Source organism: Zonotrichia albicollis, chromosome 9 (genome assembly GCF_047830755.1).
Source record: "Zonotrichia albicollis isolate bZonAlb1 chromosome 9, bZonAlb1.hap1, whole genome shotgun sequence".
In the NCBI taxonomy this organism is placed as follows: Eukaryota; Metazoa; Chordata; class Aves; order Passeriformes; family Passerellidae; genus Zonotrichia; species Zonotrichia albicollis.
In genome coordinates, this window is record NC_133827.1 from 10,212,980 (window position 1) to 10,237,860 (window position 24,881).

At 49.1% G+C, this 24,881-nt stretch overlaps 2 protein-coding genes across 2 annotated transcripts in view; one reads left to right on the plus strand and one right to left on the minus strand.

Annotated features, from left to right (window-relative positions):
• The window catches only part of LOC141730023 (serine/threonine-protein kinase pim-1-like), a 354,289-nt gene that overhangs the window by 109,216 nt on the left and 220,192 nt on the right, over positions 1 to 24,881 (plus strand). The gene's annotated exons all lie outside the window — the stretch shown is intronic.
• LOC141730079 (olfactory receptor 14J1-like) lies at positions 415 to 1,362 on the minus strand. Its single transcript, XM_074546707.1, has one exon. The coding sequence runs from the start codon at positions 1,360 to 1,362 to the stop codon at positions 430 to 432; it is 933 nt and encodes a 310-aa protein (XP_074402808.1). The 3' UTR covers positions 415 to 429.

Here is a 24,881-nt window from a genome sequence, read left to right on the forward strand (position 1 = left end):
GAGCACTCAGGCCCTGCAGCAACACCAGGGCCACCAGGGCAGTGGGGCAGGGCCACGGCAGCAGCACTGGCAACACCAAGTGCTGCTGCTGCTGGGCACAGCTGCTGGGCCAGCACTGGTCTGCCCCCAGCTCTGCAGACAGACATTGCTGGTGCAGCTCCAGAGAAGGCAACAAAAGGGCATCTCTTCAGAAAACTTAGCTGGGACATCCTTTAGAGCCTTTAAAGCCACCAAGAGGGCAGCCCCTCATTGACACAGGCTGCTGCCACGAGAAAGGTAGAGAAAAAAATAGAGAAATGGTACTAAGAATTAAAATTCTTTGCTGACAATATTAAATAAAGCAAAGCAAAGGAACCTCCAAGACGAACCCAACAAGACGTATTAAACATGACTTTTATTACAAGTGATTTGCAGAACTGGGCCAGCAGTTTAATGTTGCTGAATGCATCCGGTCATCTGTCTCCTCACTGCAGCCTTGAGCTCCTGGTTCCTTAGGCTGTAGATGAGGGGGTTCATGGCTGGAGGCACCACTGAGTACAGAACTGACACGGCCAGATCCAGGGATGGGGAGGAGATGGAGGGAGACTTAAAGTAGGCAAATGTGCCAGTGCTGAGGAACAGAGAGACCACAGTGAGGTGAGGGAGGCAGGTGGAAAAGGCTTTGTGCCGTCCTTGCTCAGAGGGGATCCTCAGCACAGCCCTGAAGATCTGCACATAGGAGAAAACAATGAACACAAAACAAGCAAAAAACAGAAAAGCACTACTTATAAGAGGACCAAATTCCCTAATGTAGGAATTTGAGCAGGAAAGTTTGAGGATCTGTGGGATTTCACAGAAGAACTGGCCCAGGGCATTGCCATGGCACAGAGGCAGGGAAAATGTATTGGCCATGTGCAGCAGTGAATAGAGAAAGGCACTGGCCCAGGCAGCTGCTGCCATGTGGGCACAAGCTCTGCTGCCCAGGAGGGTCCCATAGTGCAGGGGTTTGCAGATGGACACGTAGCGGTCGTAGCTCATGATGGTCAGGAGGAAATACTCTGCTGAGAAGAAAAACATAAAGAAAAAGAGCTGAGCAGCACATCCAGTGTAGGAGATGTTCCTGGTGTCCCAGAGGGAATTGTGCATGGCTTTGGGGACAGTGGTGCAGATGGAGCCCAGGTCGCTGAGGGCCAGGTTGAGCAGGAAGAAGAACATGGGCGTGTGCAGGTGGTGGCCGCAGGCTACGGCGCTGATGATGAGGCCGTTGCCCAGGAAGGCAGCCAGGGAGATGCCCAGCAAGAGGCAGAAGTGCAGGAGCTGCAGCTGCCGCGTGTCTGCCAATGCCAGCAGGAGGAAGTGCCTGATGGAGCTGCTGTTGGACATTTGCTGGGGCTGCACATGGGGACCTGTTCATGGAGAAAAAGACAGTGAAGAGTTGGAGAATATACCTGTATCCAAAATCAAAGCCAATTCCCATACACCCTCCTCTGTAATACACAGACATGGACTTTAGTTTTTTTGAGTTTGGAGGTTTTCTATATAAGCTCTCCCATATCTCTACTGCTGCTCCTGCATATCAGAAACCCTCCTTCATATCAGAAAGCATTTTTGGTGCACTCAGGGAGAACAGAGAAAATCTGTGATGCAAAGTGGAGTCTGAGGGGAGATGATCCCTCACTTCATTCTGTTTGGTGGTTGTTTGGGCTTTCACTGTTCTCAAACGGAGGATGTTCAAACTCCCATGTTTTCCTTAAAGCTCCTCAGGTACTGCTGAGAGCAGATGGATCCATCACAGCCCAGCTCCACATTTGTAGCCAAAAACTCACATTACTCATTTCACCAACCCAGCAGCACTTCCAGTGTCACAACACCTCTGCCTTTCCCCAGCAATCTTATAACTCAGAGATGCTATAGGACAGGTTTGAACCCTGGACAGAAGCTCCCAGCTTGGGCTGAAATCTCAGGGAGACTTCAGGGTCCTTCTGATGGCACTGGATTGAGGGAGATGCAGCTCCTTCCCTGCCTGCACTGACAGCACTGCCCAAAGCCGGGCACTGGGGTCAGCATCACCCTGAGCCAGCTGTGCCCCCTGCCAGAGCCCCCAGTGCTGGGCAGCTGCTCCCAGCCCTGTGCTCTGCAGAAGGAACTGGGCCCGGGGCTGCAGAGCTGCCCCACGGCTCTGCTGCAGCTCTGCCTGCACAGGAGGGTCTGCACGCCTTGGAGCCCCGGCCCTGAGGGCAGAGGCTGGGCTGGGGCACAGGGAGGGGGCTTGTTCAGAGGGAGGGGCTGCACTGGAGGGGATCCTGTGGGCATCTCTAAACTCTCGCTGCCACAGCATTGCTGGGGTTTGTTTTCTCTCCTTGCCTGATCTTCTCTCTGCTTTCTGCATCTAGATTTTCCTCCTGCAGGTGTTTCCCTGTGCCTGATCTCTCCCTGCCAGCACTCACAGACCCCAAATTTCTGTGCACTCTCCTTTGCCCTACAGAACCCTGCCTGTTTGCAGGGCACTGGCTGGGGGTAGGTTCTGTTTGCAGCTTGGAGAAAGGACAGCTCAGACTGAGCCTGATGGCTCCAGTAAAGGTGATGCTGGTGCTGTCCATGGGCAGAGTGGCTGTAAGCACATTAGGGACCTCCTGTGAATCTGTTGATCACTAAAAATAACAGTTTGGATGTCTCTGGCACTTGTCAAAACTAATAATAGTATTTCGGAAGCAACATTTAGTATTTTTCCCTCCTCCCTGCAATTCTCCAATAGCAGGAAACTGAATACCTACCTAGTATTTGAAAATTTCCTCATTTTTGTAAAATTCGTTGTTTTGGAAATGTTCAATGACTGACCAGAACCCCTAAGTATGACAGAGCTTCCTGAGCATTTCACCTCCCCTGCACCAGAAACACCCAGAGTTGTACTCACAGAGTCTGTAGGCATTGGGATGTTCCAGCTTGAGGAGATCACGCCAGGAGCTGCAGCTGTATTGTCCTGCAGCCAGAGGTTCCTGTGCCAAGGGCTGGCAGTGATTCTGCCCCAGGCACTTCCCAGCACCTTCCCAGCCCTGACTGATTGAAGCTCTCTGTGCCTCTGTGCTGTGCTCAGGGTGGCTGCAGGCAGTGCCCCAGCCCTGCTGGGCTGGCAGAAGAGCTGCTCATCAAGAGAAATGTGCTTTTGAAGCTCTTCTTGGTTACCAGGAGCTGCCTCTGTGCCAGGAGCCCAGCCCAGCTCAGCAGCACAGAAACAGCAGAAGGACTTTAATGAGCCTCTGGGGCTTTGTGCTCAGGCCCTGAACATCAGTCCCTGAGAGGGAGCTGAAGAACCCTCTCCAGAACTCCAAGTCACAATCCAACTCTAAAGTTTCTTGGATTTTATTGGGTCCCACTGAGGGACACGACTGAGAAAGCGTCCCCAGGCCCCAGGCAGAGCAGAGAATTGGAGGCAGTGATGACAGATGGGGACAAGGAGAAGCCAAGTCTTGGTGTCCTGGGGAACAGCAGGGTCTGTGCCACCAAGGGCTGTGAGGAGACACCTTGTCCTGAGGCCCTGGGGCCTCCTGGCACAGCCCCAGCCAGGCTGGGCACTGTCAGCCCCTTGTCCTGCCCTCAGCATCCCCCCCTAGCCCACATCCCAGTGGCCTCAAGGATCTGCTGGAAGGAGTCCCTGGGGAGCCTTGCACAGGAATGGCCCTGGGGGCTCCTTAATGCTCCCAGGGACTGCAGGTTTTTCAAAGGACTTTGGGTTTGGCTTTGGCCTTGGAGTCTCTGAGAGGTTTGGGCAATCATGGCCTGAAATTATCTGCTTTAATGAGTCCTTTGAGAGCTTTTGTCAGTAACAATACTCAGTGGGCTCATTAATGCTTCAAGGTACTTCAGTTATTTGAAGGTACTTGGTGTTTCCCTTTGGATGCAGACTCTGGGAGAGGTTTGTGCAATCATGGCCCCAATTCTCTGCTTTAACGAGTCCCTGGAGAGCTTTGTACTGACACTCAGTGGGGCTCATAAAGGGTTTGAGATACTAGAGTTTTTTAAGGTACTTTGGAATTTCCTTTCCACACTGTGTCTCTGAGAGGTTTTATGTGCCATCCTGGCCTCTAATTTTCTCCTCCATGAAGTCCATGAGTTGCCTGTGTTGGGGATGGACCTCAGTGGGACCCATTCATGCTTTGAGACACTTTGGGGTTTTCCTCTGACTTTGACTCCTGGAAAGGTTTGTGCAATTTTCTGTCTGGCCTTGAGGTTCTAGGACTCAGCTCCAAATGCACCTCAGGGCTCATTAGGATCAGGCAAGTCTTGACAAACCATGGCTCTGCTTTGGTTTCCCTCCGGTCTCGTGTAGTTCATCAGAAATTTTTCTCTAGTGGTTTTGGTTTGCCAATTTAAGATTTGTCAAAATCAGTTTCAGTTCAGTGTTGGCTAATTACCAGTGCACTCACTATAAAATTCTTATTCATTTCCTGCTGCAAGATTGGATTAGGAGAAAGGAAAAGCAGGCTCAAAGCTTTTAAAGGGTATAAAGAAAAGTTTATTACCAGTAATTAAAGAAAGTGTAATAAGAATCAGAACAAAACTTTCAGAACACTTCCCCCCTCCATACCACTTTTCTTTCTTACTGCGAATGTAAAGAGACAAACCCTAAACTTTTCAGTCATTTTACCACCTCTAGAATAGTCTTTCTTCAATTCACTTAAGGAGAGAAGTTCCTCTTGTTAATGTTATGGAGACTTCAGTTTAAGAAAACAGTTCTCTTGTGGCTTTTAATTTCCATGAATAGCAGCCACCCAGAAAAATCTGTAATTGCGAAGTCCCTCCAACTTTTTCGCAGCTTTTTCCACAGTTGTGTTTGTGGCCCATGTCAACTAATAGGGTATTCGTTTAATAGATAAGCTGTTTAAGAGCAAAGGTTCTCTTCATCTATCTCTGAAATCATCTTCATCTGACTGTGACAGAGCTGTCAATCACACAGCAGGGGCAGTGCTAACCCAGGTCTTATTGACTGAGGTGTCAATCAATCACACAACAGGCACTGTTGGTACCTCTGTGTGTGTCTTTCTTTGTCTTGCTGTTGTTCTCTATTTCTTCTCCTTCTAATCCTACTTACTTGGAACATTTTTGAGTAAATTAACATCTTCAGGGTTAAAAGTTTTAAGATTAAATAGGCTAAGTTATTCAAGTTAATGTTATGAGAGGTTTATGTTGAAGTGGATGTTCTATTAAACCCTTTGCCAAAGTTCCTTGATTGCCTACCTTTTGCCAGTAAAATTTTGTGTAATTTTGATCTCTTAGCTCAGTTGGTTTGTGCATGGCACTGGTATCACCGAGGCTGTAGATTCAATCCCTGTGTGAGCCATTCCATTAAGAGCTGCACTTGATGATCCCTGTGAGTCCCTTCCTATGAGGAACTTTCTTTGCATATGGCCATGTTGAGAATATCTGGTTGGTGTTTCTCCTGTGCACCAACTCAAGTCAAGTCAAGGATTACCACCAGCATTTCAGTGTTCTGGGGTGCAGGCTGCAAGCTCACAACGGCCTCCTGTTTTCATGAGGCCCCACAGTGTCCAACTGGCCCCTTGGTTCCATGGGCCCCAACAGTGCCACAATGATCCTTTTGGTTCCACAACTTCCCACAGTGTCCCACTGGCCCCTTAGTTCCATGAGGATCTGCAGTGTCACACAGGTTTATGGCATTTGTCCTTGCTGCCCCTCACGTCCCCCTGCCCCACAAACAGCCCTGAGCCACCCGTGAGGGACAGGCCCTGCTGTCCCAGGCTGGGCTCAGGGCTTGGCCTTTCTGCTTCCCCCAACCAGCCCAGGCGTTGCTCAGCACTGCAGGTCCCTGCTCAGAGCCTTGGGCTCCCTGCAATCCTGGCCTCAAAGATCTTTTCTCTCCAATGATGTAGAAGCTTTTCCTGCAGTAACTAATGCTGCAAGTAGAGTTTGAAATCCTTTTGATTGGAAGATTTTAGAAAAGTTGAGAGCTGCAATTTCACAATTTGGTTCAAAATCCCAACTTGCACAGTCACTTCCGCAGTATATTTTTCCATATAACACATTAATTCCAGCTGACATGCATACCCTAATAAGACTTATAAGGCCACCCTATCAGCAGGTGATGCGCCATAAAAGCTGGGAGGAAAAGTGTGCTCAAGAAGCAGCAAGACCTGGAGTGCAGGGTGATCCTCTGTATGGTTTAACAGCACAACAGCACAACAGTTACTTGGCAAAGGGCCCTGGGCTACTGCCACTGCCCAGGCTGGGAGCGTTGATCAAGCCTTACAGATGAGCCAACAACTAGCATATAATGCTATTCTTGCACTTCCAGATTAGTTACACACCATGTCTTTTACACAGATTCACCAAAGAAGAATGAAGACTTTGATAAATTTGTACACAAATTGCATGAAGCTATCTATAATCATTCTGATTTGAATTCAGACACAAAGACACAATTGTATGGACTTTGGGATCATTACTCCATTCCAAATGGCTTTCCCTTCAGTCACAAGAGCCTTCCATCTCTTCCAAAAATTGCCTGCTGAAACTCTTCTGCTCTCTTCCAAATCAGTTCACTACTCCAGCATAACCCTTGAAGCATGGACAGATGACTCTTCAACTAATTATAGTAGAAAAGAAGGGTATTTATTGCAGCGCTGGACACATGTGAACTAGTTTCCAAAGACACGTGCAAGGAGTTGCAGACTCCTGCTCTATATTTCTACAGAAAAGGTTTTAAGTTAGGTTTCTAAGGACCCATAATACATCATTATTACCTGCCTGCTTCGTATTTTTATCAGCTGAATATCTATTAGAGCTGCACAATTGTACTGCCTTAACTGGGTCGGTGGCTTTTCTAAATGAGGGAGTGGTTGTACGGAAGGAAGAAAGCCGTCTTCCTCATGGTGAACTCTTCTCCCATGGCCAGTTGGCAAGACCTTTTGACCTGCTGCCTCTCCTAACTGTTCAATTATTCTTAAGGCAATGTATTTCTATGGTCTCTGCTTCTTCACAATTGCTTCCTCTATCCCTGTCAGCTCTAGCTTTACGTTCCTACTGTATTTGGTACTCTTTAACTAAGGCACATGATTTCTGCTAGCTGTATTACTAACTTAATTTCTTACCTCATTTTAAAATCTTAACTAAAATATGCAATCTTCTACTATCCCAGTTGTATTCCCAGATGGCCCCTCGACCCATCTGCAATTTTCAATTATCCTAATTACATTTTCAGCTAACCCTTTGACTCACCTCAGGCACATCCCTGACTGCCTCTCTCCCAGCAGCTCAGAGCTGCATTGCAGAGCGCTTGCTGTGCGCCAGAGAGCACAAAGCAGGCTGGCCTGGTGGGCCTGAATATTTCTGCCAAACACTCTGCATCTCACACCTTTGCTCTGGCTCAGTGCAGAACTGCAGGATTGCAGGTGCTTCCTCCCAGAGCTGCGTGAGGCGCTGGCTCCTGCAGATGGGCCCTGCCAAGCTGTCCCTGCCTCACGCTGGCCCCGCTTCCCTGGCACAAGGGCCGGGCCTGAAGGAGCTGCCCTGTGCTCCAGCCTGCCGAGCAGCCCGGCTCCCTGTCCCGGTGCCCAGAGTGCTGCACACACTGCTGGCCTTTGCCAGGAGCTGCAGGGCAGCCGGCAGAAGAGGAGGAATCCTCAGCCAGCCCCGCGGCTGCCCTTGGCCTTTCCCTGCTCCTGGGCACACTCCAGACAGCCAATGCCTCCAGGCCGGGCTGTGCCCAGCACGGCTGCGCTTCCCCTCAGCAGCAGCCAGCTGCCACCTGGGCTCTGAGAGCGCAGGATTCGCCCGCTCCTAGGAAGAGGCACCCAGGGCCCGGCTGCTGCCTCTTGCAGCTCCAAGGGCCTCCTTCCAGCCTGCCTCTGCCGGGGCTCAGGCTGCTCCGGCCTCTGCCGGGGCTCTGCTGGGGCTCCAGCCCGGGCAAGGCCGGGCCCGCTCTCACCTCACAGGCACTGACATCTCTGCACCACAGGAGACCTTCCCGAGCACCCTCTCTGACCTTTCTGCTTTCTCACATGAGCAAGGCTCTCCTCTAGCCAAAGAGATTATTGCATTTAGGGATACAAATCCAAGTGGCAGGAACCCCATTGCTCTCCAGTCACAGCTGAAGGCCTGCATCTGCACAGGGTGTTTGGCCTGCCTCATTCTTACTTTGGTTTTGCGTTCAAATGCCATTGCCCTTTCTGCCTCAACTAGAAATACCACAGCTGTGCCATAACCAGCCAGTGGCTCATATTCCAAAGGCAGTGCAGTCTGGAGAGGATGAATGATATGAAGTCCCCTCCTCACTTACGAAACCATACAAAAGAAGCCATATGTGTGACTTAGCACCAATAAAAAACAATTGGTAATTCAGAAGGAAATGTTGAATTTTCTGAAGGGGTCAGAAGGAGGAGAATCTTCCAAGTGAGTTGATGTTTCAGAAACTTTATTAATTACAACTCTAATCTATAATTCTATGCTACAAATCTCTTTAGCAACCCTACTCTACAATCCTACTCTAAATTGGTAACAGAGATAACATCTTGACATGATTGCTATGTTCTTGTCTCCTAGGGTTAGGGTTAGGGTTAAGGTTAGGGTTAGGGTTGGGTTTAGGGTAAGCATTAGGGATAGGGATAGGGATAGGGTTTGGGTTTGGGTTAGCATTTAAGGTTAGGGTTAGGTTTTAGGTTTAAAGTTTAGGGTTAGGGTTATTCGTCTTCTTCACTGAGTTGATGAGTTGTGCCAGGATGAATGGTGGCTTGGCTGAAGTTACAAATGGATGCTGTCCACCGGAAAAAAAAAATACAACAAAGAACAGTGAACCATTACTTTCCAAGCTCATTGCTTCAGGGACTCAATCAGGATACATCAAGTTCCTGGAAAGACCCAGAAAGAGGAGCAATGGGACCATCTGCTCCTCAGTCTTCCCCAATATGCAAGACCTTGCCATCACAGGCAAACCTGGCCCAGAATCCCCCTCATCTTTTATTGTGATTTCTTCATCATGCTGGGATTTTTGCCCTGCCAATGCTCTAGAAATGGTGTTTTCTGTCTCTGGGTTATCTTCCTTTCAGGAAACTCCAATGACCCACATAAGCCCCTGCCTTTGAAAGACGGGCACTGTGCTGATTCCCACAGGGACAGAAAGCAGTGTCTATCGTTCCATGCCCTGCCCCTTGTGTGCTGGATGGCACCTTCCTTCCCAGCAGGGCCAGCCCAGTGGCACTGGGCCCTGCAGTTCCCTCTCTGCCACACAGCCTGGCAGTAACCCTGGCACAGTTCCCGTCTGCTTGAGCGTGCCAGGCAGCAGATGGGGCTGGGACAAGTCCCTCCCAGCTGCCCCTGTTTGCGTGGCAGAAACCTCTAAGGGTGGGCTGGGGGGCACAAACCAGGGCCCCTCAGAGGCTCACAGTGAGCCCCCCACAGCCCCTCCTGCCCACAGCCAAATCTCTGACCCCTAGGCTGGGACTGGTTCCTTGGGTTCCTCCACAACCATTTCATGTCTATGTACCCCGCATTGCTCTACTTCAATACTTTTGCCATTAGATAAAACTGAACACTCCACCAAATCACAAAAGAGGGCAACAGAAATAGTCAGAGGACAGAGCACCTCTCCTGTCAGGAAATGCAGAGGGAGGTGGAGTTATTCAGTTTTGTGAAGAACAGGCCCCAGGGAGACTTTATTGCCACTTTCCAAGACTTCAGAGTGGCTTTGAAGAAAGTGGGGGACATCTTTTTTAACAGGGCCAGTTGCAATAGGATATGGACAAATATTTTTAAACACCAAAGGCATCTAATCAGAGGTCTAAGGAAGAACTTGTTTACTCGGAGCATGGTGCAACCCTGGCACAGCTTGCCCCAAGAGCTTGTAGGAGCCCCATCCCTGCAACCATTCCAGCTTTGGTGGCAAAGGGCTCCGAGCAACCTGATCTGTTTTAAGATGTCCCTGCTCATTGCAGGACACTTGCACCAGAGGACATTTACAGGGCCCTGCCAGCCCAGCCCAGTCTAGGATTCCTCACTGTTTTCATTTGAAGAGCAGCGAGAGTGGAGGTGAGGAGGAAGGGGGCTCATCTGCTGCCTTGGACTTGAGTGGAGGAGGAGCCCTTCCCTCAGAGCCTGTTTCCCCTGCAGCCCCTTCCCATTTTACCTGCAGGAGCTCCTTGGCAGACCAGCGCCGCTCCTCGTCTGTCTGCAGGCAGCAGCTCAGGAAGTCACGCAGCAAAGCCGAGAGGAGCTTGGGCTGCCGCAGCTGTGGAGTCCCTACTGTGGCTATCAGGTGTGTAGCCTGGAGAAAAAGGAGACACCAGGCTCCACCTCCTGCTTTCACATCTCTAAGGCTCTCCCAGATCCCTTTGTTTAACCTCTGTTCTTCAGTGGCAGTTTCTGCCCTGGCACAGACCCAGAGATGACTTTCCTTTAGCAACCAAAAACCCAAACCCCGATGCAGCCACAGCTTTTCCACCATCCCACAGATCTTGCCTTGGCAGCTGATTTCATTGCCTGACCTAGTTAGTCGGAACTACATCAGCAAAAGGACATTTGCATCTCTGAGGATTCATGCCAGCTTGAGAGGCTTTTTGGAAGAGGGACTTTGCTATACTAATTTCAAGGGTTAGTACATGAAAGGCATCTCTGCAGTGCTTGTTGGTCCTTTAAGCGCATGTGCCCTAGAACAAAACTCATCAAGCTTTTTGTGCTGTTCTTGAAAACAATGGTAATTGGAAGAAAAGAAAGGAAATCCATCAGTTCATACCCAGGTAGGGAAACAAACATTTACAATCTCCTATTCAACACAGACACATTAAGATGCCTGCACAAATGTATTGGGATGAAAATGCCTGGTTGGGTACACAGAAGCCACCTGCAGCTCTGTCTCTCAGCAGTCTGAAAATTTCAGCTTCCCATTTTTGCAGCAAAAGAAAAATTGTCTAGGCCAGAAGAAGGAGAGGTTCCATCCCTATGGTCACCCTCCAGTCATTTGGCTACTCAAGACAATGCATAAATGGTAGGCTCATCCCAGAAAGCGCCAGGAAACAAACAGGAGGTTTTGGCAGGCTCTCCGCATCACCAGGCTCTGGCTTGGTGACGTGCAGAATGTTGCTTGGGCTAGGAGAGAAACAGGGTCTCTGAGTGTCCTGGGGTGACGTTATGATGCTTGTATATCCCCATTCATCTGTTCTGTGCCTTTAAGACCAGCTCTGAAGAGTGGAAGTTTTGTTTGGGTTTCTCTTATCAGGCACACAGAGGAAAGTGGTACATAAGGCTGGTTTTTTTCTTCCAGCTTCAGCTTGCTGCTTTTGCTTGCTCTCTTTTTCTGCTCTTGCTTCTGCTCTGTTTTCTGCCTCTGCTTTTTAGCTAGTTTAGCTAAACAGTCCACATTGCTTCCTGGACTGTTTCTCCTCTCCTGTTCCTGTGACCATCTTGAACCTGCTCCGGACTGGGACCCGGGAACACCGAAGGTTCGGCTGCAGCAGCTGGCCCAGAGCCCGAGGGACTGAGAACAGAGCAACCACCCCCCGAAAGAGACTTTCTGATTTTGTCATCTTTCTCAGAGCGGTGTCATCGGGTATTGTTCATTTTGTGTGCTGGGGGGTCCGGGGACAGTCAAATAAACAGGTTCTTTCCACCTCTCTCCGAGGAATTTTTTCCCGAACCGGTTGGGGGGAGGGGCCGTGTGGGTTTCGCTTTCTGGAGGGGCCCTCCTTTGCAGATTCTTTAACAAATTTGCCCTAAACTTGTACACTGAGTGTTTCAGCAGCACTGCACAAGAAGCAGAAGACACTCTGTGCATTACACCCTCATGCCCATGTTTCCCAGTGAGAAGAAACTGCACACAGGGTTAGGTTCCTCTCTAAAGACCACGGGTTTAGAAACTTTGTTGGGTTTGGGTTTCCTTCCTTCATTTCTGGAAAGATAACAACACTTTTAAGATGCTTTTTTCCTGTTATTAAGGCCATCTACACAGACAAAAGAACTGGAACCACTAACCCAAAGGAAAGTGTTGCCTGAGAATAGAGTTTGTTTGGAGTTTGTTTGCATGTGGTAAGGCTTGATTTCCCCCACTGATGCAACCAAAAGTACAGCAGATGCTGATGTGTTGCAGGGACATTTGTAGGAGGGGCCCTTGGTGGAAGTAGTTCCAGCAGATGGCAATGGGATTTTGTCCAGTGGCACACAGGACATGGGACAGGTGAGAAAGACAGTGGGATCAATGAGTATTTGCTCCTTACCGTGCCAGAACTTTCACTCAAGTAAGGAGGTTCTTGTTCTATCATTTCAATTCCCACAATTCCAAAAGACCATATGTCCACTTTGGGGCCATATGGTTGACCTGTCACCACTTCAGGCGCCATCCACCAAGGAGTTCCGACTACCAAGCATGGTCTGCTCTGCTCAGGGCTGAGCTGAGTAGCGAGGCCAAAATCAGCTAAAGAGAAAACAAAATAGTGGTTTTATCTGAATTCTGTGCAATTAGGAAAGCAAGCAAAAGAATTCCCCAGTAGAAGTTTGAAAACGTGCTGTTGAATCTCCTGGCATTGGTGACTTTAAAAATCCCCCCATTTTTTACACTGCCTCCAGCAGTGGCTTTTGTTCTTTGGAAACTTTAGACTTGTAACTCCCTCCCTCTGGAAGGGACACACACAGAGCAAGGCCACTCTTGACTGCTTGTGGCTCTTTCTACCTCTGTGCACGTTGCAACTGTGCCCTCAGCTCGCAGCAGGGGTCCCTGCACTGCCACCAGCACCATTTTTGGGGAGCTGGCAGTCACTCCAAGCAGCCCCACAACCACATCCCTGGAATGCTGCACCTGACCAAGAATATACTGACCCAGCTTGACAGAGCCGTCAGTTTTGAGAAGGATGTTGTCACTCTTCACGTCTCGATGGATCACATCGTTTGAATGAAGAAAATCCAGTCCTTGCAGGCACTGAGGGAGAAAACAGAAACAGGAGGCCAAAAATGAGTGATGTGATTTCATCACACAAGAAAGGAAACAAAGAATCTAAAAGATTCCATCTCCAGGGGAATGGGAAGTAATGGCAGAACGGTAATGGCCACTGAGAAGAAGAGCTTGCTGCTCCAACACTTGCAGAGCAGGACCTTTCTGAGGAAAGGCATGTCAGCTTTTGAAAGAGCAACAGCACCTGCTGTTGTAGGCTGTCCCCTGCCAACCAGCCAGGATGAGTCCTGCTGCAGTGCATGTGCTCAGAAGCAAAGAGCATTCTGGCTGCACTCCTATCCTTTTTAGCTGAGGACTGAGAGAAACGAGTCTCTCTCTTTTTTCTTTGCTGTTTGTTTCAAATCCTGCCACCAGCACCTTGGCTTTAAAGGCAAGGAATGAAGTGAAGACAGACTCCAGGCAAACGTTTAGAGAGGCAAGGTGGAGAACAGCAAACACAAATACAAGAGACAGAGCGAGAATACAACAGCAGGAGATACGAGTACTGGCACTGAGTACAGGGAGTGCAGGGGCACTGGCAGGCCTTTCACTTGAGATGCTTTTACTTGCCCATAGAATAGCAGCAACACAGAAACAAAGCTGGGCACAGGAAACCTCTCCTATTCTGAGCCCCTGTTTCCCAGACAATGCTGCCCAAGCCCTTGGAAGCACAGCTGGGATTGCTGACCTCCCGACTGATGGCTGCCATCTCATCTTCAGACAGGCAGGTCTGGCTGATGATATCGGTCAGGACACCTCCATCCATGTACTCTATAACCAGCAAGAGTTCCTCGCCCAGAAGGTAGCTGAAAGAAGGAAACAAGGGGGTAGAGATGAACATGCATGGCTATGTTGATTTTTTGCTTCCAGGTTTCTTATTTCCAGATGCCTTTGTGACAAGGACAGAATCAAAGGAATAGATATTCCCTCTTGGCTGTGCATTGTTTGCAATCTGTGCAGTCTCAAAGAGAAAGACTCATCTGTGAAAAAGGAGATGTCTTACATAGGCAGCAAATGAAAAGTGCAGTTTAGAAACAGCCCAGATGAAAAACATTTCAGGCATGGTGTTTCTGGAAATAAGCACCTAGTCTTCCTGGCATGCATAGCAATGGCAGGGAGGGACAACAATCCAAGGGAAATCCACTTTAGGATGGTTCATCTGCACTTAAGAAACTTTAAAAAATCAATCCCAAATAAATGTGGAGGTAGTGAACTTTGAGGCTATTGACTTAGGAAGATACAGCTGATCCAGGTATTGAATAATTTTGGAGTAAATATCAAACTAGGTGTGCCAGGGAAGACTCATGCAGACAAAATGCACTCTCTTCTCATCCATTGGAGATGAGTAGAGAAATATGAATAAATAAAAATTAACAGCTTTGCTTGCTGCCACTGACCAAAGTGGGTTTTTAACCTCTCATGTTTGCAATATGTAAACACACATCCATGGGATAAGACCATGACCTCTCACCTGTCCAAATAATTCACAACATTGGGACTCCTATATCTCTTCATGATCATTATTTCATTAAAGGTTAGCTCCTTCCTCCTCACTCCTTGAAGATTTATTTTTTTTATTGCCACCTAAAATGACATTGAAAATCAGTAACTTGGGAGGTTGGTGGCATGAGACCACAAGGCACGTGGAGTGAGTGATTTTGCAATGATGCAGATGAGCTGTGCCAAACTGCCTTGTGATTAGGCACTGCAGTAATTAGGAACTGACATTCCAACAGCCCATTTCTCTGCTCCCTTGGGAGCCAGTTACAGGACACGTGGGGGCACTGACATTTTGCCTTGACCATTTGGTAACAGCGGTGTCTCAGCTATCACCCACAAACCTCTGTCCACACTCTCTGCTGCTTTGTTTGGGACTCAGAAGAAGGAATCCATGCCCTAATACTCTGTGGATACATCTTGGGCTATGGGCAGGGCTTAGGGCTTTCAGGGCCGCCTTGCAGATCTCTCCCTATGTGCAGTTCCCAAGTGCAGCACTGCAGGTGGCTAAGGAACTACCAGTAACTTTCAGATGCATTTGCTGGCAGCCAGAAATGAGAATCCAGGATTCTGAAGCTGTAGCCCCAAAGAGCAGTGAGGTGCTTGCAGGCACCACCTTTGTTTTAGCAATGGAGAGCGAGTGAGCGCGTCCTTCTCTGAAAGGAACCGCTGCCCTCCGTGCCTTCCTTCCGGCAGCTGAGGAGGACAAAGTCCCAAATGTGTTTTATGGGCTGGCACCAGTCTGTGCTTCTTGTGCCTTTTCAGCACAGCTCTGCCCAAAGCTCCAGCCACAGCTCACACCAGAGGGGAAAGCCCTCGAGTGCAGCAGAGCCTGCAGGGGCTGTTGACGTTTACCTCTCCTCCTGTGGCAGTGTCGAGTGCTCTATAAACATCTCCATAACCCCTAGAAACAAAGCAGAAACAGAGAAAGGAGAAGCTGTTTAGATCTTGCAGTGAAAGCCAGCCCACACAGGAGATCTCTGCTGGAAGTGTCAAAACCTGCGGGATGCAGGAGGACTCTGCAAGAAGGCAGATGATGCATTTTTCTCTCAAGTGCATGGGCACTGGGCCTGTTCCTGAAGCACTGGGGTTCAATTTCTAAAGGGAGGTTAGTCTTTCCTCTTGGGTTTCACTGTCTGAACGGTGTGGTTCCTATCCTGACCACAGAGTGTTTCTTTCTTCAAACCAGGGGAAAGAATTGTTCCTGGGAACTGTTATCTCACAACTTTGATAGGGCGTAGGTTGCTCTTTCAGGCAAGCAAGTTCCTTCTCTTTTCATTAGTGTGCCAGTATGATTTTGAGACATACAAAAAATGCTAAAGAAATTAACACAGAGCTGTCCCACACTTGAGAGACAAGGAGACCTTCCAGGTCCTGTTCCTTGATGTAGGCAAGACCTTGGTAGCAAGGCATCTCTGACAATGCCTTCTGAGCCCACTCACAAATTCTGAGCAGCATTGAGAGATGGGACAATCTATCCCCAGTGTGTGATCATCTTTGCAGCTGGCCTGACTTCACGCTGGATAGACATTCCACCCCAAAAACACCTGGCCCATGGTTGTGCAGGAGTAACTGCTGTTGGACTCACCCGCTGCCAATATATTTCAGATGGATGTACTTCATCAGGGGATTTTCAGTGGAGTTCACCATTCTCCCTGAGGGAAACAAAATGCAAGATGCTGACTTTAAAGCAGAGATCCCAGCTTCCAGAAGATACAAAAGGCAGCCCCAGCGCCTGGAGCTCTGAGCCCTTTGTGGTCAGCTGGGTAACAACGACCACAACCAGGCAGACAGCTCTGCAGCACAGGTGGCCAGCACAGAGACTGATTTGTACAGTCTTTTGAAGAGTTCTCTTGACAGGAAACAAAGCACAGGGACGTGCAATCCCAGGAGAGGAAGACATCTTCCCCACCTTTCAGCAATTTGCAAAAGGAATGCCTTCCCATTTGTACACCAGAGCAGCTCAAGCTGTAACTTATCCTGGCGGGGCTTTCAGCATCAGGACCCTGACCTGTTTATGAGCAGGCTGAGCTCAAAGATGCCCCTCTCCCAGCTAAGGAAGGCTCCAGCCTCTGCAGTCCCTCCGGCCCTCAGGGACAGGGCAGCTGGCACAACAAGGCTGGCAAAGCCCAAGCATGAGCACTGACAGGCACTGATGGGAAGAAGCCAGAGTGAGCCTGAGCCCCGGACAAGCTGTTGCCCCCATTCAGGACACAACAGGATGGGCTTTGAGATCAGCCACACTGAGGCGCAGATCAGTGCCCTTTTTGCCCCAACAGGTGATGGTAGACACAGAATCCACTGGGCTCTCTTCTCAACCCTACCAGGTCTTATCTGAGAGCACAGCACTGGCAGCTCCTACGGGCAAGAAGCAGATTCATTGGGTTGTGCTGCAGAATCACAAAGGGCTTGATGTGTTTTCCTAGAGACTGATCTGAGCAGGGCTTGGGCCAATGGGTAGGATTCTAACAGTCATGGGAAAGAGTGGGAATCAGGTATGGAAAAGTGCCATGGATCCGAGGGATATACCATGGCTGGGCAGGAGGCTCTCTCCTGAGAAATGCCTGCAGTACAGTTTTATCTGATCACGCCACTTGGATGTGTCTCCTGGGCACATCTTGATAAGCATAAAACTAGAAGATTAAATGAAGTTTGTTATCAAAGTCTCTGGTTTTTCTTTGGGGGCACATGGAAAACACCTTGTGCTCCCTATTTGTCCTGTAACCTGATGTTCTTTCAAAGTAGTTCTTATTGACAAAAAGATAGCATTCTCTTATTGACAAAAATATAGCATTCTCATGAAAATAAACTGCAGATGTAGTAGTGGTAACAGTAACAGTCATAAAAAGTGACATCAGTAAGACGTGGGGTAGAAGGGCTCCTTCAGGATGGAGAAAAACACAACAAAAAACCCCCACCAAAAATGAACAACACAAAAGCAATGCCACCCTCCCCCCCAAAAAAAAAAAAAAACCAACCCAACCCAAAAGACAAAACTCCAAAGCCAGTCCATTTCTGTGAAGTTTTTTTGCTCTAATGACTGGTTGGAAGTCAGGCATCTAAGGAGAATTTAGGAAGCTAAAAATTCTGTTCAGTTTGGCCACTAGCACACAGGACTTGCCTAGATCATTTGCTAGGTCACAGCCTTCTGCAGATCCAAGAACAATCCCTGCTTCAGCCTTTAGCAGAGAGGGAAGCTCAGCAAAGCCAAGCCAGTCCCAGGTGCCCTCAGATGCAGCAGGAACACCCAGAGCTCTCTCGCTGCCTCGGAGCACAGCACTGCCTCTGGGGACTCCTAAATGGCCCTGTGACACCAAGCTCAGGAGGAGCCTTTGGTACAGCTCTGCTGACACCTGCCCACAACACACTGTCCCTCAGATAAGAAACACCCCAGACGTACCCAGCAGCTCCAGGTACTCCTCCCCAGTCTCCTGTTCCCAGGATCTGCCCAAGCCTGAGTCCCCAGGTTTCACAGAAGGGCTTCCTCGAGGTGATGCTGCTGCGGCAGCAGGTTCAGAGCCCATGATGTGCTGGACCTGGAGCATTTCTGGTGGGCACTGCTCCTGTGCCTCACTCCTAACTTGGGGTCCTTCATTGCCAGACATTGGCTGGAAGTCTTCGCAGGCTGCCCGGTGAGATGTCAACACTTGCACCTCAAGTCAAACAGAACAAAGCCGTCAGACACTACAGCTTGTCCCTGTCAGCCAGGAGTCATTGACTGTGAGGAAAGGCAAAGAACAGATTGACAGGGGATACAACAGCTTGTTTCAATCCTCCATCTTGGTCACCAAGTTCCACTGTAAAAACCCCTCAAGAAAAAAGGAGAGCAGGAACAGGCCAGCAGGAATCAATTTGGATGATTGCTGGCCAAAAGGCCAAAGGACAAGTTTCACTGTCCAGGGCAGCAGTTGAGATTCAGCAGACCAGGAAATGCCCTTCAGAGTGACTGTGATACACACACTACAGCAGCATGGCACTCAGAGGCATCACCCCACTCCCTGCTGCTCTGCACTGGAAAGGCAAGAAGGGCAGAAACCACCAGATTGGTGACTGCAGTGGCTGCATCCCTCTTTCACTCACTTGGTTTTGCAGAGACTGACGGAAGCGATTAAGTTTCTCTCTGAAGATTTTCATTTCTTCCTCCAGCCGCTCATGCCTTGCCTTGATCATACTGTGAGCTGTCTGAAGCTCTGCATCCAGCTGTTCCTTCATGTTCTCTAACAAACAAAAGAGAGGACATTTCATGAGTGGAGTGGCTGCCACTCTTTCATTCACCTGGTTTTGTTGATCACCCCTCTGCTGATGGAGATTCTCCTCTTGAATTCTTCCCATGTCTTCCTTGTTCTTTCTCTTCACTGCCATGATGTCACTCTGAGCTTTGGGCAGCTCTGCTTGTGGCTCTGCCTTGATGTTCTGTACACACAAAAGCAGAGTAAGTGACTGGGAGCTGCCATCAGGCTCAGCTTTTTCCTCTTGCAGCCTCCAAATCACATTTATTCAGCCACTTCTTTCTGCTTCCCTCCCCACATCAGCCTCCATTGCAAATCTCCTGTCCCAGGGCTGATCTCTGCAGATTGCAAGGCTCTGTCCTTCCAGTGCCTGTGGGACTCCTGGCCTCCTCAGTCCCAGGAGCTCCGGTTTATGCCCCTCTTCCTGCCCTTCCCTCTGTGCCCTGGCCAGTCAGGCTTACCTGGCCATTCTCCTGTGGCTCTTCCACCTGCTGCCTGAGCTGCTCTTCCTGCTCTTGGGCAGGGAACAGCTCTCCCTGAGTCTGGCATGGCAGCTCAGATGAGGCAGTGTGCTCCTGCTCTTTCTCTAGAAGCACCTGCACAGAAAGCAAGAGAAGATGGGTTTTAACTTCCCACATGCCCTTTGTGGGCCAAGACTCAAAGGCTGCTGGGCTCACACGTTCCCAAAGCACTGTGCTGCTGCTCTCCTGGGTTGTTCTCTGCCCGAGGGGAGGCACAGATTCCAAAGTGCCCCTGGCCCTACAATCAGGGGCCATCTGGGACTGAAGCTCCAACAGCCTCTCAGGCAGCTAACAGGGAAGGGGTGGCATTTCTCAAGGGTCTGGTGAGAGCCTCCCTCTGTTTCTGCCATGTCCTGTTTGTCTTTCAGCAGTGACTGACACCCTGCCCTGTCCCACACCTCCATCCTGGCTCTGCAGGGGCTTCCTGGGTGAGCTCACTCCTTGTGAGAGACACTTCTGGAGTTCACCTTCTCTTCAGGCCTGCACCAGCATTCCTCCTTCCTGACATCCACACTCTTGTTAGAAAACCGGGTCATTCAGGAGATGAGGATGCATGCAAAGATCTCTGATGGAGGTCACAGAGCCTCTGTGGCCACCTCAGTATATGGAGGACGACCAAGGTGTTTCTTCTCCCTCTTTTGTCAACAGAGAATTCTGACCAGCAGTAACAGTGTTTCTCATAAGGCCCCATTAACGAATGCACTTACACAGCCCTGGGGATGCCAGTGAAGGAAACCATGTGTCATGTATGGCATGGCATGTATGACCAGAGTCACCAAACACCACCTAAACATGGGATTGTTCCACCTCTCTAGGAGAGGCAGAAGTTTAAAGAATTAATTAACTGGAGACTTCAGGGCACAAGAGGCTGGAGGAGGAAAACAGCACTGAGGGGAAAAAAACACCATCTCTGGAGGGGGAAACGTCTCTGCCTACTCAGAATGGGTCAAGGGAACATGTCTCCAATCCTCTCCAGAAAGGGATGATTTAGGTGACTTTTGCGCCTCCAACTGCCTTGGACCAGAGCCAGGAACATTCAATTATGTAAATGTCACATAATTAGACAGATTGATAGATAGACAGATCGATAGATAGACAGACAGATCTCATTACTGAAATCTCCCTTTACTGTCCTCTCTGTTGCTACACACATCAAAATTTGGTAGCCAGTGCCCCAGTCAGCTACAATCCTGAACTTGCTCTCCTGTTGCTTCAGTAACCCACACTCTTGGGGAATCTGGAGTGTGTGGGTCCTTATGGAATGCAATCAGACCCAGAGCATTTCTGGGAACTGCACTATTTGTGCATCTGTGCTTGGGCAAGTTCTTCTCATGGACTTGACCACACTGATGGTGCTGAAGTGGCTGGAATCAGAAATGCAGCCCAGCCCCTCCAGCTCCTCTAATCTCTGAACACCAGCTGGAATGCAAGGGCATTGATTTCCTGCTCAATTCCCAAACACAACACACACTGATTCCCTGGGCAGCCAAAAGAGACGGGAGCCGTTAACCTGAAAGTGATGTGTTTCTGCCAGTGCTGGAAAAGGGCAGGAAAGATTGAGAAAAAGCTCCCTGGAGAAGGAGAAATTACACAAGGTTTCTCCTTCTAGCAAACAAACAAACAAACAAACAAATAAACAAACAAATTATGAAAGTGTCTAAAGCACTTGGATGCAGTGAGGGGTTGTTTGGCAGGGAAACAGCCCCTGTGCTGAGCATTGGCTCTATGAATCCAAGGCATGGATCTATGGAAGTCTGCCTGAAGGTCCCTCAAGAGCCCCCATTGTCCAGGCTAAAGCTCCCTCAGCACCTCCTCCCTGGCCTTGTGCTGCACCCCTTGCCCAGCTCCCCTGTCCTCATATGCCCACGCTGCAGCCCCTCCATGAATTTCTGCTTCCCAGGGCCCACAGCTGCACACAGCACTCCAGCTGTGGCCGCAGCGCTGCCCAGCACAGGCCACGCTCACTGCCCTGCTCCTGCTGCCCCACTGCTGCTGGCACAGCCACCGTGCCCTTGGCCTGCTTGGCCCCCTGGCCCCACGCTGCCTCATCTTCAGCTGCTCACGGCCGCCAGCCCTGCGTCCTTTGGGCCCACGCAGCTCCCCAGCCACAAAGGTGCCCATTGCACTTCAGATACAGCAGGCACCATTGCAAGATGGCCTTCCTGTTCTACCACCTCATGTTCCAAGTAGATATCATAAAGTTTGATAGGAATAGAATTCTAAGGGACTCTGACTAAATTAAAATGGTCTAATTCAACTGTACAGGAAATTGCTCCTATGTAAATATTCCACCCTATCTGCCTTCAGCAAGCAAGGTTCTCTCTTCAAAACTAGGCTTGTAGTTCTTCAAAGCTCTGATATAGAAATTTAAAATATCCATTTCGGACTTTGTTATTTTTCTTCAGGCATGAAAATGGATTTTCTTTCAGCCTTGCTAGCTGGCTCTCTACACTCTATTGCTACTGGCCAAGCTCTCAGCTTGCTCCACAATTCTTAAACACCAGGAACATGAGATGTTCCTTTATCACTCACCTCAGGGTCAGCACCTCTGAATACACGCTTCAGGTGACCTGTAGTGGGCAGGGAAAATGAACCAGATGGTGTGAGAAAACTGCTTGGGCTGCTGAATCAAACAGAACAAGTCAACCCAAACAGAGAAGATTTCCCATTTTGTAACATCCCTCCAGGAGACACATTTCATTCACACAGCCAGCAAGGGATCAGGATAATATTCTTGCTTTTGCCTACACTTCAACCTGTTTAGCCAGTAAATGAATACAAACATGACCAAGAAAATGCAAATTGTTCTTTAAAAATCAATACTTCTGTTCTAGAAAGCACATAAAACAGCTTTTTAAATCCACCCCTTCTGGTCTTTTTTTTTTTTTTTTAATCAGTTGCATGCACTAATTCTCTTTAATTTGCTGGAAATGCTTGCCCAGAAATGCTTGCCCAAAATCCTCCTGAGCTGTGGCAGACACTCACTGCTTTAGAGTTTGCATTTCCTTGCAAAGAGAATCACTAGTTAAGCACTTGGTAAAGGGTCAAGTTAGACAGTTAAATCCTTTCATGACAAAATTGAGAAAGAAATAAGCTTTCCCTGAATCCTGGGAACAACTGCAGAGATTTCAAAAGGCATTCCAAAAAGGTCTGCCAGTCTACATTTTCAAAGGTGTCTTGCTTGTCCCAGCAACCTGAGGAAATGACAGACTCTGCTGCCACAGACTCTCCCATGGAGGGAATGGAAGCCCTGCAGGTTCCCTTGCAAATGCTGCCCCTGTGGCTACAGACACCCCCTTTTTAGCTGAACCTCTTGACAGGAGCTTTACCAAACCAGTGGCATCCTAATGCTCTTTCTGTTTCAAAATCAGAAACTCAGCCACTAAGAAAGAGCAGGAAGACATACAAAAGCCACGTTAGTTTGCACCCTAACCAAGCAGAAGGGAAACCTCTACTTACATGTAAATTGCGTAATGTAATAAATGGAAAAGGACATGCCATAAGCAGCAAAAGCTGCTTTGGCGAGGTGGTGAATCATGCTATTAGTGTTGTGCAAGTTTGCCCCAACACTAAAAGAACAAGCCTCTTGTCAGTGGGCAGCTTCCCACTGACAAAAGCTTGGACCAGGAGGGGACTCCTGCTCTCAGCAGACCTTGGGCTGCTCTGACACTCAGGCCTTCCATGCACCAAGGCAACCTTCTGATGCCACTATGACAACGTGGCAACCATGCCCTGACATCACAAAGCAAACGCTCCATGTTGGTCTGTGAGTTTATGCACAGCAATAACCAACCTTCCCTACAGCAAACACAAAAGAGCCTGGGAAGTTCTTGTCTGTCACAAGTAGCACAAATTCCCCTCATGGGCCAAACCCTGTTTTTCAAGGGATCCAAGAGTAACTTCAAGAGTGCCCCAAGCACCCACAGCCTGTACCCCAGCTCAGCCCTCAGATGGGACTCAAGCAAAGGAAACCAGACCAAGAAATGGCCCACAGCATTGCACATGCGAGAAATTACTCTCACTTTTAACATTTTAAAGGTTTAGTAAACCTTAACAAAGGACTGACTAAGGAAAAATTGCAGCATTGGGAGTCTCTGTGACTAGCAGCCATGTGCTCATCTATAAAAAGGATACTCTGCCTTTTATACTCTCAGCTCCTCCAAAAGTTTTGTCATTCAACTCTTTCTCTGCTGTTCATAGGTGGAGATTATTTTCTTGCATCCTGACTGGAGGCCAGGTGTTGTTACAACCTGCCTGCTGGTCACAAGCCAGCCCTCCCCAATGCCCTGACTCCCAAGGCTATTACAAGGGGGACGGGAAAGAGGACTATGGGAGGATGTATTACAATACCATCATTACACATTTGAACATCCACATAACATCTACTTCTTAATTGTCAGAGCCAACCATTGCATTACTCGTCTAGAACACACAGAACCAGGAGAGAAGCCACTGTTGGCATCACAGCTGAAATGCTTCATAACAAATCTCCTCACATATTTGCACCTTTATTGGACATGCCCAGGGCTCCGGTGCATGTACATCTCTGCCTTTCTTTCCCTTTGGCAGCAGTCGAACTGGCAGCATCTGCCTGCCAGCAGCAGCTGCTCCAAGCTGGGAACGCCGCTGGCGGTGCTGATTTCCAGAGGCTTCTGTGTGCCAGGGGAAGCCAAGGCAGGAGCGGTTGAACGGTGCTGGCGCTGCTGCTGCTCTGTGCCAGAGAGCCCCGGCTGGGCAGGGCACGGTGCCCACTGCGCTGCAGGCTCCTTCTCCTGCCACAGCTGGGCACACCTGGCAGCAAGGCATGACAACTTGTGGGCAAGCCAAGGGGTGTCTGGGGCTGCACTGCTCTGCGCACACCCAGCACACCTGCACCACAGAATTTCAACCCTCAAACCAAAGGGAAACAGCTGGAAAAGATTTCATTTCAACCATTCTTTATGCTTCAATAGAAATGACCAAAATGAAAGTTACTGAGCAGGGCACGATCCACACTGCCAGCTCAGTGTGAGAAAAGAGGCATTACTTTATTTCAGTGCTGGGTGTGTGAGGAATCACTTCCCCGAAACATGCACACCCACGTGTTAGTATCCACAGAACTAAGACATTACTTTCATTTCTTTTATTCATTACTTTGCTCAAACTCACAGGCTAAACATTCTCACAAAGTATTTGACATGTTTAAATCACTTCCCCAAAATTACTGACATTTAGAGTAGGGGTCTCTTGAGGGTCTCTGGTAGTCATGTGGTGAACATCCTGTTCCTCAAATTCTCCTTCCATGGTTAAGAGCCTTCTTCTCCTTGAATGCATTGCAGCTACCTCCTCAGTAGGCCCACTGTCTTTATTCTCAAGGCTAAGACATCCACTTGCACACATTAACCACTGGTGTGAGGGAAGGTACAACTAAGCACTGCCTGGTAAAGCTTAACAAATTAACAATTTATTGCAGGTCAACACTTCCCCAACATCTCTCGTTCCTTCTCTGGGAATCAAACACAAGCATTTTGTGATCACTGAGCCCAAGGCGCCTCCAGCCCTCCTGTCACCCAGCAGCCCTTCTCTCCTCACAAACAGCAGGCCCAGCAGTGCCTTCCCTCACTGGCTCAGTCACCAGCTGTGTCAGGAGTTCTCTGTCACACACTCCAGGACCATCCTGGACTGTTTGCTCTCCGCTGCACTCTGTTGCCAGCAGACATCCCCACCCTGTTCCATGCCCCGTGCAGA